Below are 18,907 nucleotides of genomic sequence, written 5' to 3' on the forward strand. Positions count from 1 at the left end.
CAAAAAGGAACCCCACCATGTCAGTAGCACTATCTCCATTTGCTAGCCAGGACAGGTGAGTAAACCCCAGGCTATCCTTCTGCAGTGCTCTGAAGAGCATCTTATAGGCTTGAGCAGTTTTCTTCCCACCTTTGGACGTCTCTCTGTTCCTAAATAGTCAGCTTTAGAGTTACATAGATCTGGGTTTGAATCCCAGTGTTCAATTGCAAACTAACTGTAACCTGGAGCCAGGTGTCTAAAATCCCAATTGGCTCATAGTGGGAAGAGTGGGGTCTTTTGCAGCCTTCCTCCACAGTTCTTGTTTTTATATCTCCCTTATTTTCTTATCTAGTTGTTCTGTTCTTTCTCCTTACCCATTAAAAAAAAAGACAACATCTTAATATGTAGCCCAAGGTCTCTCTCTCTGTCTGTCTGTCTGTCTGTCTGTCTGTCTGTCTCTCTCTCTCTCTCTCTCTCTGTGTGTGTGTGTGTGTGTGTGTGTGTGTGTGTGTGTGTATACGTGCGCGCGCAGGTATGTATGTGCCATGGAGTGCATGTGGAGGTCAGGTGACAACCTTGAGTGTTGGTTCTTATCTTCTACCTCCTTAGAGTTATGGTCTCTTGTTCTTCATCACTGTGTTTATCAGGCTAGCTGGACCACAGGCTTCCAGCGATCTCCCTATCTCTGCCTCCCTCCTGCCATATGTGTGCTGGGATTATAGGTATAAAGTACCACATTTAGTGTGTGGACTCTGCACGATCCAAACTCTAGTCCTGACACTTGCATGTCAAGCACTTTGTCCACTGAGCCATCTCCCAATCCTCAGAAGCCTTCACTTTAACTGTCACTTTCTCTCTTCACTGCTCCAGATAGAATCCATATCTTGAAAGACCCCACTTGCCCCTAACACTCAGCATTCATTAAACAGTGACAACAATATCTTTCTTGGAGGCTCCATGGAATATTAATAACAGATCATGGACCCCAGTAAGGAAGCCCAAGTGTGAATCCCTGGGCTTTCCTTGGAAACACTGTATCCCCTAGCTTCAGTCTCTCTGAGGGCAAAGACAGAGGAGCATCCTTTACCTGGTAGGAGCCATAGGGGGGGATGACATAAGCATCTCCAGGAGCAATGTGATAGTTATCTGTTTCAATTTCTTTACAGTAGAACATGGACAGGAGGGACAGCAGGAGACGCCTATCTTTGTCATCAGTCACTCTGCCTCCATAATTACATTCACCTGGGGGCAACCGACAGCAGAAGAAGCTGAGCATAAGTAAGGTCGTGAACATGTACATTAGCTTTGAGCAGCAGTTTCTTCTAACCAAGAAACCCTATTGGCACACAGGTGGTCCAAGGACACAGGGTTGCTGGTACCATACCCCCAGCCTTGATTGGAAAGGTCTTTTCGGAATCATGGTGGTTATCAAAAATAATACATGTTCAGAAAGAGAGTCGATCTGGAAGAAACAATGATATAATCATCAAAGATAACTATTCATGTGAAGGAATCTTTCAGGCATTCATCTTCCCAAGTATATGTGTTTGTGTATGTATGTGTATGTATATACGCATATATGTATATATAAAAAATGATTTAAGCTGAAAATTCTGGAATGAGATGGTCCTGAGTACTATCCTGACAGTAGCTTTGGTCAGAGAGCAGTGCTAAGTGCAGGACCCCGTGGATAAGATGAGATGATGCTTACAAATACATGTTTTAGAAAGGTGAGGTTATATTCCACACACATACTACTTTCTCAACTCTGAGCCACCTCCTCCTCCTCAACATCATTCTATGGGATCAAGATTTCTATTTTCAGATTTCTATAAAAAGTAATTAGGTAATTTATCAGGTGTGGTAGCACACACCTTTGATTACAGCACTTGGGAAGCAGAGGCAGGCTGATCTCTGTGAGTTTGAAGCCAGCCTAGTTTATACAGTGAATTCCAGGACAGCCAGGACTACATAGAGAGACTGTATCTCTAAATACAATCATACATACATACATGCATACATACATACATACATACATACATACATACATACATACAAAAACAAATTTAAAAAAGAGTTAGGCAATTATCTGAAGGGGACAGTAAGCCCAGATTGTACATGCGTGCATACATGCTTGCACATGTGCCTATACACACACACACACACACACACACACACACACACACACACTCACACACTCATACATGCATGTACAGGGCACCCAGAAAAGTGGGTTCATTTCTCATATCCGGGAAGGGAAATTAGAATCAAGTTAGAGAGGAGGGTAAGTGCCCAAGTTCGAGGAGCCTCGTTGCCTAGGAGGTGAATCTCAGGCGGGTAACTAAGCTACCAGAAACTCATACTGAGTAAGGTGAGCAGTACAAGAGCAGTTTCACTATAAGCCAGGTCATCTGGATTTCTGTAACTCTATGAGCAACCTCAGACCTTCAGCAAAGTTCAGTTGGAACATACTGCAGATGATTTCTACTATAAGGAAGTTTATATAAACCCCTAAACTACATGCAGTATTTTTTTTGAAAGTTTCATTTTCTTTTTTTTTATTAGACATTTTCTTTATTTACATTTCAAATGTTATCCCCTTTCCGAGTTTCCCCTCTGAAAATCTCCTATTCCCTCCTCTCCGCCCCACCCCCACTCCCCAACCCACCCACTCCCATTCCTGGCCCTGGTATTCCCCTATACTGGGGCATAGAACCTTCACAGGACCTAGGGCCTCTCCTCCCATTGATGACCGACTAGGCCATCCTCTGCTACATATACAGCTAGAGCCACAAGTTCTACCATGTGTTTTCTTTGGTGGTTTAGTTCCAAGGAGCTCTGGGGGTACTGGTTAGTTCATATTGATGTTCCTCCTGTGGGGCTTCAGACCCCTTCAGCTCCTTGGGTACTTTAAGGAGCAGAGAAAGTACCCAAGGCACATGCAGTATTTGAAGAGAATGAGAGTAGTTTTTGAGCTAGGTAAGGTGGCACATGCTTTTCACTTTGGAGGCTTAAGCAGGAAGATGGCAAGTCCAATGTCAGTCTGTGCTACATAGCAAGAGCCAGTCTCATTGCAGACAACTTACACCTCTCCAGCAAGGAAGAATAGCAATCTCCTTTCCCCATCGTCAGTGCTGGATATACCTGTAACCATGGCACCAGGTCCCTCATCAGTGAAATGTCCTACCCAGGATACACTTACAGGCTCTAGGATTGATGTTGATCAAGGCAGGTTCAGTTCCTTATAGCTACATTCCTTTCTGTTATAAGTGCACAGGCTCCTAGAAGAGCTAGGATGTGCCTCAGTTTGTCTCTAAATTCTTTATTGTCCTTTTTTACTGAGCTTACCAAATTAAAAGTAGCTGACTTCAGTTCATCTCACTTAATCTCTTTGTAGATACAAACTATATATTCTGTTAATATTGGTGGCAAGTTCCAATGCTCACTCATATCTGGTGCTGGATAATTACTCTTTTGTCTCTCCTTATCTATAGGAAAGCTACCTTCCTCTGGGCTCCATGAATAGAATCAAACGATAAGTTCTTGCACCTTAATTGATAGTATAACTATAATTATATATATATATATATATATATATATATATATATATGCTATGTAGTGCTATATGTTTTATATATCTGTGTATATATGTATGTATATATATATATGTATATATATATAAAGATGACAGCACAAACACTGGTAGAACTTTTTTTTCTTATCAGTGAGTGCATATCTAATGACTTCTTTTGTGATTGGGTTACCTCACTTAGGATAATATCCTCCAGATCCATCCATTTGCCTAAAGAATTTCATAAATTCATTGTTTTTAATAGCTGAGTAGTACTCCATTGTGTAAATGTACCACATTTTTTGTATCCATTCCTCTGTTGAGGGGCATCTGGGTTCTTTCCAGCTTCTTGCTATTATAAATAAGGCTGCTATGAACATAGTAGAGCATGTGTCCTTATTACAAGTTGGACCATCTTCTGGGTATATGCCCAGGAGAGGTATTGCTGGATCTTCCGGTAGTACTAACTGTGTGCCCAATAGATAAGTACAACAGCAGAGATGTCTGTTGATGTGCATAGGAGTGAGCAAGAAGTAGACCTTTGATGTAATTCACCATTGAGATTTGGGGACTATTTCCCCAGCCAGGGCTGCTTATCCTTAAGAGTATGGTTAGAAAGCTGCCCTCCAACTTGAATGGCACAGTGATTGATTAATAACCCCAGGCAATGCTCTACCAAGACCATCTTCCAGGACAATTCTGCACTCATTCTATGGGGTTAGGAGCCCTGGGATCACCTTCTCTGCAAGGGCCACTTCTCTGAAGTTCTTTTACTAAGCCAAGAGCCACTCCTTTATCTTAGGGGTACCAAGTTAAAGTCAAGGTGGCACTGCATTACAAAACCACTCAAAAGAAGGGTTCTCAAGCTCTGCCCTGTCAACAGGTCTACGTTGTGTTGGGGGCTGTCCTATGCAGATTATAGAATATTTCACAGCACCTCTGGCCTCTCCTCATTAGACATGAATAGCATTTTCCTCTTTATTATGAAGAACTAGAACCACCCCCAGATATTGCCAAATATCCAAGAAGGTAGGACAGAAATGCTCAGTAACACTACTCCAAGCGTTGGTCTCTTTTGTTCAGTTGGTATATCTGGAGCTTCACATAAAGGGAATGTTAGTACTTGGTGAGAGGATCTAGGCAAGCTCTTCACTTGTGGACCTGAAGGGGGAACCTATGTGAGATCTCGAAGATGCCACAGTCTTTCTAATGAGTTTCATGTGGACCTTTGCCCAAGTTTTATCAGTTAATACAGCACATTCTATTTTCTCTTTTTTCCTTGGGATTATATTGTCTATTCTTTGAGGACAATGAGAAAATTTTTTTCCATCTGAATTCTTCCATATTGTGGACTTGTATTTATTGGGTGATCAGGGTAAAAAAAAAAAAAAAAAAAAAAAAAAAAAAAAAAAAAAAAGCAACCATTCCCACTGGAAGACCTCATGTTGAAAATACTCTTCTGCCCTCCCTACTCTCCTCTTCCTTCTTTTTGTAAATCTACTACTGAGCCCTCATGTCCAACTCTTCTTAAAACTTCTAGAAGTTTTCCAGGATTGTCTAACCCCTACTCTGAGATGTAATCATGGTGTTGCCTTTCTGTTTTAGAAATGTTTCTCTTTCTGAAAATGTTTAAGAATTCTTACTTTGTGCTCATGGATGTTCTGCCCACATGTATGTCTATGCACCATGTGTGTCCAGTGCCAGAGGAGGCCAGAAGAAGGCATTGGATCCCTGGAACAGGAGTTACAGACAGGCATTAGCCACCATGTGGGTGCTGGAAAACAAACCCAGGTCCTTTGGAAGTGAGAATCCATTCAAGCATCAAAGGACCCGCATGAGAAGGAAACTTGGTTCAGCATGACTTAGTGGGTGCTGCTTCAAACTTCTCTAGTCCGACTCCAGGTCAGTTTATTTTAGACATATTTAAATCCAGTACAATTTGGGGGGAAAAAGTTTCCCATTAACAACAATCCCATGAGCACAATAAAGCTTCAGGCGTTAAAACGCTTTTGCAGAGTATATGTGACCTCTACCATGAAGATGGGTTTTATAACTATGGGTCTAAGATCTGGTGTGGTCTGGGACAGAGATAGCATGGAGGTCACTGGGCTATAAAGTACACTTGGCATCTCCTCTATTGACCAAAAGACAAAGATAAAGATAAAATAAAGATAAAGATAAAGATAAAGATGAAGATAAAGGTGAAGACAAAGATAAAATTCTAGGAAGGGACAGTCTGAGAGAAACATTTTAGGGTGTTGGAGTGTGGTCTGGCTCTACAGGTAGCAAAGGTCACCAGGTTATTAACAACATCCACTCTTAGCCTTCAGGGTAGAAACCAGGTAACATTTCCGCCACTGAGCAGACAACCCTGTCTGATTAACCTGCCCCGTTTCTCCAGTATTTATCTAGGAATACTCATGCCCTCTACAGTACTGTGGAAGAGCAGCCACCATTCAGCCCTTCTATCTTTTCTATGTGTCTGTAGGTGCACATATGTGTGGAGGCCTCAGGTATCATGCCTGCTCAGGCACTGTCCTCCTTGTTTGATGAAGCCACATCTCTTACTGTCCTGGTACTTGCTATTTATGCTATGCTGTTGGCTAGCAAACTCTAACCATCTGTCTCTGCCTCTCTGGCATTGGAATTACAAGCACATGCCAAAGCACCAAGCTTCTTATGTGTGTTCTGGGTCTTTTCAAGGGTGAGTTCAGGTCTTCATGGTTGTGTAGCAAGTACTTGATGAACTGTCTCTTCAACCTATTTCTTCAACCAGTAAATGTTTCTGTTAGTGTATATAACACTGTATTGCCATATATGTTATATATATATAATATAAACTATTTATTTTTATTTTTCTACCATCTTAGACTGTAAGTCACCTGACCACAGAAGCCTATATCTTAAATCCGGTTTTGTTTGTATCCAATATGACAAAGCATTAACAAGAGATCAATATTTGTTGAATGAGTAAGGGAGGGAGTGCTATGGGAGGCTAGGAGCTAAAGGGCGGGGACATGGAAAATGGTACCAGAAGATCAGGGCAGCAAAGCTCTGTCCATGAATACCTGTCAAGTAGGTCAGAGCCTCGAAGGGCACCTCTTCGTAATCATTGAGGAACATCTGGATCTGCCGCATGCTAATCCTCAGGTCAGATTCATTGAATTCATAAGGGATGTTCCAACCTGAAAGAGGCAGAGAAGAATTACAGGCTTCAGACCCGTGAGCTCTTAATTTCCACTCAGACTGAGCATGTAAGGTAAGCATCATTATGGATCAAGGGCCTCTTTCAGCCCTGCGAGTATCCAGCACCCAGCCAACTATTTGCCTTGATTTATTGCCAAAATGGCAGCCGTTCTGCCTGAGAAAACACCCGACCTAAAATGGTTTCCTTATGGCTCCCCCCATTTGTTAAGGAAGATGTTAACATCCTGGGATCTGTGAGACAGGATTTATTCAGCCTGCCTGGAAGACTGTGGTAAAGCACAGGGCTCCAAAAATAACCTGTAAAACACAACCGAGAGCAGTGGTTAAGGCTGGGGGGCAGAGTGAAGCAGGCTTGGGAAACGTCTTCCTGTATCCATGCAAGAACTGTCAACTGTGTGGCCAGCCTTACAGAAACTGCAACAGAACTTCCAGGGTTAATGATTTCATAGAGGATTTTTTTTCAGGCTATTTGTGTTTCATGTTTATGAGAGTTTAGCCTGCATGTATGTCTCTGCATCATGTGTGTGCTGTGCCAGGTGCCTGCAGAGTTCAGAATTCTAGAGGCATTGGATCTCTTGGAACTGGAGTTACAGATTTGTGAGCACCAGTAGGGATTGATCTGAGTCCTGTGTGAGAGGGATACATGCTATCAAACATCGAATCATCTCTCCAGCCCCTTGCAAAGAATGTTAATTTCTTCCTAAACAATGCTATTTAAGTAAAAATATAACTTAATAAAACTCATATGCTGGGAAAAACAATAGAACAGTTGGTTTTGAGATAAATCACTGCATAGATTTCTGGAGTTATGTGTGAGAGGAGAAGAGGTGGAAGGGGAAGATAGGGATTGGGGAGAGAGGATAAGAGGAGGAGGGGACTGGGTGGGAGGGGGAGGAAAGGGGTGGAATGGGGAGAATGACTATATAGGACAGAAAGGGTGTGTGTGGGGGAGGATAGAGTGGGAGGGAGAGGATGCATGAAAAGCAGTCAACCCAAAAAACCTGCTACAGTCAGTCCCACAGCGGGTCCTTCAAATCTATTGAACAAGATCAAAAGCCATAGGAGAGACAGGCCATCCAACATGGAGGACAGGATGACAGCAGTTTGATTGTCTTCTAACAAGGTTATTTAGTTATTCATTAGTTGATAGTCTTCTAACAAGATTATTTAGTTATCCATTAGTTTCCATTGATAAGTAAATACATTATGATATTTTAAGGTACAGGCAGGTGCCAGGGTGTATTTCACCATTATGTACATGTAATGACAGTTAACTCAAACTCTGTAGGTTCCTTGGTGACAATTCTCTGGAGAATGGTTATTATGCCTAAAATAAATATGTTCCTCTCATTATCTACTTCACTAGGCAGAAATCCCCTAATTTTGGAATATCACTTTTGTGTGTGTGTGTGTATGTATGTATATATATATATATATATATATATATATATATATACACACACATACACTTGGTTATAAGGTTGCCATATTTTGGTGGGGGCGGAGGGGATATTAAAGTTTAATTCCAGACAAATGACAATTCATACTTAGCATATGTATTTCCTTAGTCATTCCTGGAGCAGGTGACTTATCTTATTGGTCACATTCCATCTGAGTGCAAACCTCCAGATCCCACCTGTGGTCCATCGCAGACCACCTGGACACACTGTCCTGTCTCACCTAGGGCTCCATAGTTCCTCCTCTCCTGGACAATGGCATGGAAGAAGCAAAGCCCAAACAACAGTTTCTGCCATATAACTGGCTTTGTACAGCTCTGGAAGAACAAAGGGTCTGAGATTGGGTCATTGAGGTAGGAACGCAGAAGGTTGGCCCTAAGTCCTTTGGGGGGCTCGTTGGTCATTTTGATCCCATTCTGGAGAATGCTGACGGGAAACTTCTCTGATGGATAGCTAGTTAGCCAGAGCCTGGAAATTCAAAGGACACAACTGTTCAGAGTAACGCAGCAAGTTGCATTGGTAAACTAACAAAAATGATAGCTACCATTATTAACCACCATCACAAATGACAGAATAATGAACATTTTAGGCTTGGATTTACATAATACCTGCTCAAACTAGACACAGACAGTATATGAATAACTATGAGTGTTTTTTCAATAAACTTTACATATGGACAACAAGATTTGATTTTCATATAATCATGTGTCATAAAATAGAAAAGTTTTAGATTTTTTTCCCCCAGATATTTACTAATTAGATGGCTAGCCATGTCAGAAATTTAACAGGGTGGATTTAGCTCACAAGCCAATTAAGTCAAACCTGACTGAGTTGAAAGTAAATTTGAAGCCACTCTGGTTCTACTCTTCAATCTATGAATGCAATTGTTATGCCATTTTATTGAAAACTTCATGAAGTCCAGAAATACAGATTAGAGGAGTGAGCGACAGTGATAGAGCAAGTGGTACTTTCAATGATAATAATTGAATAATTGTTTTTAAAACAGTCTTGGCAGGTCCTACCTGATTGAGCATCATCCCCAGGGCCTAGGCACAGAGTGACTTCCCTAATGCTGTGCAGGTAACATGCTCTGGGCAGTTGCCTGTGAGTGGAGGCTTAATAGGACATAGCCTCAGGCCAATAAGATAGTGAGAGGAGTTGGTTCTGTGATAGGACACTGCATTTGAATCCCTCATTGTGAGCCCTCAAGAACTCAGTTGCAGAACTAAGGTGTCTGTGCCAGGAGGTGGTGGTGGCCATTCTAGGAGGTGACTGGGACCCAAGCTCTATGCCTTCTCTCTAGTTGCTGTGGTCCTGGGTTGGACCTCACACCCCCACAGGAAGCCCTCTGCTGTCTAGGTGGGCTGGGCAGCAGGGATATGTAGAGAGACTGCTGGTATATGAGGCAGAGGTAGCCTTGGACATTGTAAACATGATTGAAAACAGTTCACAATGAGTGTAAAAGTTCTCCCTCGAGGTCTATGTCAAGTTTGCCAAGTTTGAATCTATAGACAAGCCCATATGAGTCACTACCCACAGCACTGTGCCTCTCTGCTGAGCCCATCACTGAGAACAGGTCTTCCTCAGCTACACCCTGGTCAGGCCTTTTGTATGGGAGCTTGTCAGGACACTGGCCTTTGCCAGTCTGCTGCTGGTCAAGGGGGACTCTGTGAGGGACTCTGCCAGTGAATCTGAGGCCATATGCACCATAGAGAACTTCCATGCTTATTGTCCAGATGCCAGGCCTTCCTTTCTTGCTGTTCAGAACCATTCTTCCTCTGCAGCAGTTGTTGGTGAAGCCCCTCAGAAGGGCCTGGTGGATTTCTGCCTATGTATCATCATCTTCTCAACCACATTGACTGTATGTTTGCACTGACCACAAGTTGATCTCCAGAAAATAAGCCTGCACTGTTCTCTTAACATATTCTAGTAGTCTAGTGGTGATTGGACCCATTCTGGCCCCTTCTTTTGGCCTCCAAGGATCATGCTGATCCCCACCTTATTCTAGATTCTGTGGGATTGCTGGAATCTTCCAGGAAATCACCTTCCAGGTGTCAATTCTAATGGATGACTGACCTCTAAGTTACTGCTTGAGGGTTTTGTCTGGCCTGAAGAGTTCCAGGTTAAATATTCTAGAGAGAACTAGTTGGATGTTGAAGTGAAAGCGTCTGCAGGGTGCCAAGGAAGGAAGGTTATGGGGGTGCTCCTCTGTAACCTTTCAGTTGCCCCCATCCTTTTAGCTATTGTTGGAGGGGGAAGGGCCATCTAGCTGGAGTTTACGCAGAACTTCTCATTCTCACCAGAAGTAAGCAGGGAGTTTTAAGTAACTGTGGCCTCCTCTCACTCAAATTGGCAGCATTCCTGCTGAAAAAGATCTGCCCCCCCCCCCCCCCCCGCCTAACTCTTGCTGGCCCGTGGTTTCAAACACAGGGACCCCAGATGAACCTGGGGCTCATCTGGCCTGAGGCCTTCAGGGTGGGTACAATGGCATTGTGTCATCCTACCCAACGTGGAGCAATACCTTGGCGAATAATGTGATTGTTTGTTTGCTTTGTTTTGAGACAGAGTCACACTACTTAGCTCTGGCTGTCCTGAAAATTCACTATGTAGACCAGATTGGCCTCAAACACATACAGATTTGCATGCCTCTTTCTCTCAAGTGCTAGGATTAAAGTCATGTGCCACCAAGTCAGGCACACTATGTGATTCTTAGGCCTGCTGTTGTCCCCCACAGCTGGCCCAGTGGCCTGTATTTTGCAGCCTCCATGGCCCAGGCATTTTGTGTGTTCCCTTGGATGATGTAGCCTCAGGTAAGCTTGGACTGCACATAGAACAGGGGTGGACACGAGTTCTTGTCCTTTAGGCCTTGGACAGACCTCGGTTGGAGACCTGACAAGACTATGTGGCCAACCTTCCTTCTGGACACATCTGGCTTGATGTCTCTGAGCATCTGGCTTAGTCTGGCCTGTGACCCACCAATGCAGCAGTAGGCTGGCTCTAAAGGAGAATATGCTATGGGCTTTTGAGCAACTTGGATCTCCCTTTGTCCCCTGCCTCAGTTTGAACTTTCCTGTCCCCAGGATCCAGGCTCCTTTTTGGCAGTAAAGCCCCAAGAGGAAATTCAGAACAAAGTGCAAGGAAGAAAGGTGACTCATCTGTCCCTGGACCATGCCCTGTCCTGGCACAGCCCCAGGCTGACCTTAACCTCTTGTAATGGTGAACATCCCCAAACAAAAGCTTAAAAAAAAAAAAAACTTCTGAAGTCACGCCCTGTTTTGACCTGTTTAGGCTTCTGTACCAAAACAAAGGAACACTGGTGACTGTGTGGTCCTTAAACAACAACCGTTATTTCCTACTAAAGCAAACAAATGAAACCCCAGGGCCTTTCTGACAGTTAATCTGCCTTTAAGGCATCACTTTCTCTAAGAACCCCCCCATCCCACCCCACCATCACCACCCCAGCATATTCCCCAGGGTCAGAGTTTTGGGCTTACTTCTATCCTTCACTTTCAAAAAAGCCATCCCTTCCGACTGAAATGTCCTTCTTTGAAAGCCCCTAGTCATGTTACAAAATCCCAGGCAGTTATCAGAGCTTCAGACCTGTCCTTTTCCTGTGGCCTATGGATGGATTCTTTACAGGTATGACGAGATTTTTTTTTCTTTTTAGTATGGAATAAAGTTTATTTAAGGCATGGGGAGGAAGTTGAAAGAGTAATAGAGTCAGAGAAAGACAGAGTGAAGGAGAGAATAGAGACGTGGGGCTGGCCATGACCACATGGAGAGTGGGTGGGGGGGGGGGGATGGAGAGCAAGGGGGCAAGAGGCAAGAGAGAGGCAAGAGCTTAAGAGCAACAAGAAATTTTAACAGGAAATTTGACACAACCTAGAGATCTGGCAAGAGGGAACCTCAGCTGAATAACTGCCTCCATCAGATTGGTCAGTGGCTGCATCCATAAGAGACTGTCTTGATTGATAGGAGAACACCCAGTTCCACTGTGGACTACACCCAGAGGAGCCTGGGTTATATAGAAAAGCATGAGCCAGAGAGAGCAAGTCAGTAAGCTGTATTCCTCCACAGTCTCTGCTTCAGCTCTTGCCTCTAAGTTCCTGCCCAGAGTTTCTGCCCTGACTTCTCTCCATGGTTGGCTGTTGTAGTGAGAAATCTAGAATTTTGGCTTCTTTAAAACCACAGAAATACTATAGAAAAGTGTTTTGTTTTAATCCCACGTGTGGGATACGGGGCTGTTTCTCAGCAACTGACTACAATGTGCCTAGTGCTCTAGTAGAAGCATGGTTTTGCCAGCTGAAGGTAGTTTCTGTGGTTGTGTGGCTTTTGGAATTCTGATGGTATATAAATGCTAGAGCCCCAATAGGTTGGTGGTTGGTGGTCGTTCATGGGGGCTGGCTGTGTATTGTTAGTATTTGTGCTCAAAGAAGAAACAAGAAGAAAGAAATTAGATTTAAGGATTCTCTCTGTGTGTGTGTGTGTGTGTGTGTGTGTGTGTGTGTGTGTGTGTGCGTGTGTGTGTGTGTGTGTGTGTGTGTTCTCTTTTCTTCCTCCATCCTTCTTTCTCTAGTGATGGGGTCAAACTGGCAGGGATAAAGGGTGGGAAAGCCAAGAACCTACGAAGTAGGGAAGGTCAGCTACAGACTACTACCTGGAAGTGTAAACTGAAATAACATTCTTGCCCATGTTGCTTTTGGCTATGGTGTTTATCACAGCAACAGAAAAGCAAAGAACACATGCATCAACATGATTCTCCCATAAGCTGTCTCTGCTAGCTCGGGGTTTCTCAAGGGCAGGGCTGTCCCTTCCCTCATTGTACTGTCAGCCACCAGCATGCTGAAGACCTTGACCTGGTCCCAGGGCCTTGCCCAGATGGAGCACGATCTCACCTGAACTCTGAGTTGGTGTTCTCAGGGACAATCACCTCCTCACAAATCTTCTCTAACGCTGGCATCCAGCTTGTAGCCAGGTGGCAGTTCTGTAGGACCACCCAGGTCCCTTCATGGATGGCTTTGTTGATCATATTGGCAGCAATAGGACCTTGGCCTTGACCAAGGGAGATGGTCTGTGTTTTAGTGCCTCCCATGCTAACATCATCAGCAAACTTCAGCAGACCTGAGACCAGGAAGAAAAGTTTTTGAAAGAACAGCCAGCTAAGACCAAATAATAGTCATGATGCAAAAGGAGAGACACATTGACATTTTGGATTTTAAAATAAATTTATCAGCCTCTGTGAACTGCTAAATCAGAATTTCTTTTGGTGAAGCTTTAGATATCTAGAGGCCCTGGCAAATGGAACAACAGCTAACTCTTGTTTGACATTATCTCTAAACTCACAGACTATGAATTATTATCATCATTATCATTATTATTATTGTATATCATTGTGGTCATCATCATCGTTATCATCGTTGTCGTGGTTATTGTTGTTGTCATCATCATTATTGTTGTTATTCAGTGTTTCCTGCTATGTAGTCCAGACTAACTCAAACATGTGATCCTTCTCCCAAGTGCTGAAATTACAAATATGCCCCATGATGCCTGAAGGCTCATGGGAGAAGGATCACATGTTACCATGGAAGAAATAACGTGTGAAAAATAAGAAACAGTTGAATATAAACCACAATGAAACTTAGAATTCTCTTAAATAATGAACAAATTTGGACTATTAGGCCAGGCATGGTGGTACACACCTTTAATCCCAGTTCTGGGAGGCGGAGGCGGTGTTAGAGACCAACCTGGTCTATATATCAAATTTCAGGCCAGTCAAACAAACAACCAAATTCCAAACCATCCAACCAATCAAAACTCAAATGGAACTTTTAGAAGTAGATAAAATCTCAAAGCTCTGATTGAGAAAGTGAACTTGTGTAAGAAATAAAAGCCGGGTGGGGGCACACACCTTTTATCCCAGCACTTGGGAGGCAAAGCCAGCCTGATCTACAGAGTTCTAGGACAGCCAGGGCTACATAGAGAATTCTGATCTTTAAAAACAAAAACCAGAGAGAGAAAGAGAGAGAGAGAGACAGAGAGAGAGGGCAGGGAGGAAGAGAGGGCAGGGAGGAAGGGAGGAAGGGAGGAGGGGAGGGGAGGGGAGGGGAGGGGAGAGGGGAGAGAGGAGGGGAGAGGAGAGGAGAGGAGAGGAGAGGAGAGGAGAGGAGAGGAGAGGAGAGGAGAGGAGAGGAGAGGAGAGGAGAGGAGAGGAAGGAAGTGAGGAAGGAAAAGAGAAAAAGAGAGAAAGAATGAATGAATGATGGTCCATTTTCAGTATGAGAGCTTATCACTGAACTAGTGGTATATATTCACAATATAACCCCCTCCCCCAATTCTTCCTAGTCTACTCTGGAAGTTGGTAGGGCAATACTAATATTCAATATTCAGTCTTCTGGTAAAGAAGAGAAAGAATGGAGCATCTGGTCTGGTAGTGGCAGCACGCACCTTTAATCCTAGCACTTGGGAGGCAGAGGCAGGTGAATCTCTGAGTTCAAGACCACACTGGGCTACACAGAGAAACCCTGTCTTGAAACAAAACAAAACAAAACAAAACAAAACAAAACAAAACAAAACAAAACAAAACAAATAAAACCAAAAACCAAGATTGGAGCATCTGTTTTGCTTGCCTTGTATGAATTATATTCAGAGTAAACCAAAGAATTGACAGAGGAAAATTCTTCCCTAGAGAAGACATTCAGCTAATGAATGTGGAGGGAAGGAAAGAATTAAAATATCACCATGTTGCAGGCACTAATGCAATAACAAATGCCAGGAATGATTTTTAAAGTCTGCTGATGCCATTAAATCAGAGGTTCCCACAACAGAATTACCCAAAAAGCTATATAAGACAGGATGCTTAGATTTCACCCTTAATATTTTAATCTAATTAGTCTAGGGCACACCAAGACTTTTCTTAAAGCTCTCCATGTAACTCAAGGACAACCAAGATTGAGAGCCATTCAGTGAGATGAGAGGATGATAGGAGACCTAAAGGGAAGAGGTAGAGGTTCCAAGAGCTGGCTCCTATGACCTTTTGATCATAACTAGCCTACAGATAGCTTGTATAATCACACCTGGCCCATGGTTAGCTCATATGATCACGCCTGACCTTTCAACAGTCCTCTTTAAAATGTATACGAGTGTTTTGCCAGCATATATGTATCTGTACCATGTGTGCCTGATATCTAAAGATCTCAGAAGAAGGCATCAGATCCTCTGAAATTGAAGTACAGCTGGCTGTGAGCCACTGTGTGGCTGGGAACCAAACCTATGTCTCCTCTACAAGAACAGTAAGTTCTCTTAATGGTTGAGCCATCTCTCTACCCCACTACCAATAGTTTTAATCAGGAAAGGAAGACAACTAGGGCACAGGTTCTACCAGCCTGTCCTCTGCCTGTAGAACATCACCCACCAGACTCTATAAGCACCATTGTCATCATCAGACCTTCTTTAGACCTTGCCCCCTATTTTTCTGCTTTAATTTTCTTGGCTATACTAGTTTTTCTTTCTTTTAATGACACAAAAAAGATTTTAGAGTTAAAAGGAAGTCATCCTATAATGGATCTACATGTTAGCCTACTAGACACCTCAGGCTAACAAATAAAAAGCCTAGTGTTAACACTGGGTTATCTTTTTTGGAGTTGTTATCCAGTGAGGTCTCACAGACCTGCAAACATTACAGGCTGCCAGTGCTATTGGTTACTTTCCAGAATTTGACAGCAAGACCCTATTGCTCAGATCACCACATAGCTGAGTCCTAGAGCATGAACAGAACAAGTTAGTAATTCCCTGGAAGCATCATCGCCACTGGCTAGCCTGAAAATGCTAGAAGGTGCTGTTCTGATGCCTGTGGCAGTGGTAGTGGAAGTGGGTAGCAATTGCCTTTTCCAGCTGTGAATCTTGCACTTTCACTGTGAATCTTTCAATAAAGACTGGACTGACAAGACAGGCCCAACGGTTCAATAGTAGTATTATGCAAGTCACCAATCACCTTTTAAAAACTGGATTTAAGTCCCACTCTACAAGTAAAACCCATACCTCACATCATTCTCAGGCTAAGATCAAATCACAAATCATGGGTCATAAGGGAGAACCTACTACTACTATTCTGATAAATGGACATAGTACTAAAGTGAGTCTTTTTTGTTTTGTTTTTTTGTGTTTTTGTTTTTTGAGGCAGGGTTTCTCTGATAGCCCTGGATGTCCTGGAACTCACTCTGTAGACCAGGCTGGCCTTGAACTCAGAAATCTGCCTGCCTCTGCCTCCCAAGTGCTGGGATTAAAGGCGTGTGCCACCACTGCCTGGCCTAAACTGAGTCTTAATGACTTATCATTACACCCATAGATTAGTGGATCTCTCAACTCTCATCAGAGAAGCTTCCTTTTGAAGTAGATGGTTAAAACGGAGACTCTGAAGTAATCAAGGAAGAGAGAATAAGAGATTGTAGAATACTCAGCCCTAAATGGGACATCTACATTATATCTCCTTTCAAGGATCAGGGGTCATTTTGGAAGTTGGGGTCAGAAACACTGTAAGAGCCAGAGGTGGTAGAAGACAAGGAAACAATGATTTCTAGATATAGCAGGGCAGTTGCACACATGAACACACTACAATTATGATGGAATGCACAAAATCTCTGTAAGCTCAAACCAGATAAGATGTCTGCATAGAGAGTGGAAGTAGGCATGAAGTTTCACTCATGACTGAGAAGCTAATGGCAACTAGGAGAGAAAGAGTCAGTTTAGCTGGTAATAATAAGCCAGTTAGTCTTCAGTGAAAGGCCACACACCCAAGAATATGTGGTCAACACGAATTGGACTCGATGGGTTTATTTAAAAAAGAAAAAGAGAGGGCACAAAGTTGGGTGGGTAGGAACTGAGAGAAATGAAACTTCCAAAGGGGAAAAAAGAAAAGAAAAAAAAAACAAAAAGAAAAGACAGACTTAGGTAATGAAAGCAAAGACAATAAAAAGGGGTTCTGTTGTTTTTCACACAAATGTTTGGTCACACAGGAACCTTGTACCAATTCACTTCAGCTCCCTCTGTATTCTTTCCAGGATCGGGTGTGCTAAGTTTTTCCTTATCAAAGGCACATACCAAACTCCCCTGCTACCACAGAAAACAACCTATTTACCTTTCACATTCCTTGTATTCTTTGTTCATTTAACAACAGAAAAAAACAAGAGTGTGAAAAATCTGACAGAAGAGAAAGCATCTCAACTCCTGTCAATAGCCCTAACAGGTCCACGTGTACAAAGTGTCTCTGGAAAGAGATACCCAACCACTAAGTGGGGTTTGCTCTGGGGAGGTAAAGCAGGATGATGGGCCTCCCACTCCACATCAGGCTTCTGGAACCTCAGCATGATTGCCATCTGTGGTGGCTGGAATATGCTTGGCCCAGGGAGTGGCACTATTATGAGGTATAGCCTTGTTGGAGTTAAGTGTGGCCTTGTGGGAGGAGGTGTGTCACTGTAGGGGTAGGCTTGGAGACCCTTCTCTTAGCTGCTTAAAAGCAGTCTTCTGGCTGCCTTTGGATCAAGATGCACAATTCTCAGCTCATTCTCCAGCACCATGTCTGCCTGGATGCTTCCATGCTTCCTGCCATGATGATAATGGACTGAACCTCTGAACCTATAAGTCAGCCAATTAAATGTTGTTCTTTATAAGAGTTGCCTTGGTCATGATGTCTCTTCACAGCAATGGAAACCCTAAGACAACATCCTTGACCATGTCACCTTCTGTCTAAGAAATGGCTCATGCAAAGTAGGATAGTGAGCAACATCCTTGGTCTCCTTCTTGAAGATCCTAGCAACAACATTCCCCCATATTAGTTGTAACCAGAAAAATGTCTCTACACCTTGTCAAATGTGCCTAGGGGAAGCAAAATCCTACCCCTGTTGAACCACAATCTTATACCTTGCTGAAAATTGAAAGGAAAATATATAGGTAGTATTATCATTCAATTTTTTAAAATTTGACATGTAAATATCTGTATCTTTCAACTGCTTGTTGGGTCTTTTGGAGGGCAGTCATGATAGGTCCCTTTTTGTGAGTGCTTCATAGCCTCAGTAATAATGTCAGGCCTTGGGGCCTCCCCTTGAGATGGATCCCACTTTGGGCCTATCTCTGGATCTTCTTTTCCTCAGGCTCCTCTCTATTTCCATCCCTGCAGTTCTTTCAGACAAGAACAATTATGGGTCAGAGTTTTGACTGTGGGATGGCAACCCCATCCCTCACTTGATGCCTTCCCTGTCTTTCTGCTGGAGGTGGGCTCTACAAGTTCTCTTTCCCCACTATAGGGCATTTCATCTAAGATCCCTCCCTTTGAGTCCTGAGGGTCTCTCACCTCTCAGGTCTCTGGTACATTCTAGAGGGTCCCCCCAACCTCCTACCTTTCTATAGGTTCCCTGTTTCCATTCTTTCTGCTTGCACTCAGGTCTTCAGTCCTTTTCCTCCACCCAATACTAGATCATGTTCCCCTCTTCCCACCACCCCCCTCCACTTTCCCTCCCAGGTCCCTCCCCCACCTTGTGATTTCTTTCTTCTCCCTCCCAAGTGGGATTGAGGCATCCTCACCAACCAATGGACAGAAGCTACTGACCCTATGGTTCAGTTAGGGAAAAGCTGGAAGAAGCTGAGGAGGAGGGTGACCCTGTAAGAGGACCAGGAGTCTCAATTAACCTGGACCCCTGAG

The 18,907-nt window shown here is 43.3% G+C and overlaps 1 protein-coding gene across 1 annotated transcript in view; it reads right to left on the reverse strand.

The window, feature by feature from the left end:
- Nucleotides 1-18,907, reverse strand: part of Dnah3 (dynein, axonemal, heavy chain 3) — a 173,966-nt gene that overhangs the window by 9,020 nt on the left and 146,039 nt on the right. The window contains exons 53-56 of the mRNA NM_001370806.1: nucleotides 13,110-13,335; nucleotides 8,438-8,682; nucleotides 6,619-6,735; nucleotides 1,067-1,221 (exon numbers count right to left, since the gene is read on the reverse strand). Coding sequence (NP_001357735.1) covers nucleotides 1,067-1,221; nucleotides 6,619-6,735; nucleotides 8,438-8,682; nucleotides 13,110-13,335 — 743 coding nt within the window. The remainder of the gene's footprint in view (nucleotides 1-1,066; nucleotides 1,222-6,618; nucleotides 6,736-8,437; nucleotides 8,683-13,109; nucleotides 13,336-18,907) is intronic.

This window comes from Mus musculus, chromosome 7 (genome assembly GCF_000001635.26).
Source record: "Mus musculus strain C57BL/6J chromosome 7, GRCm38.p6 C57BL/6J".
Classification (NCBI taxonomy): Eukaryota; Metazoa; Chordata; class Mammalia; order Rodentia; family Muridae; genus Mus; species Mus musculus.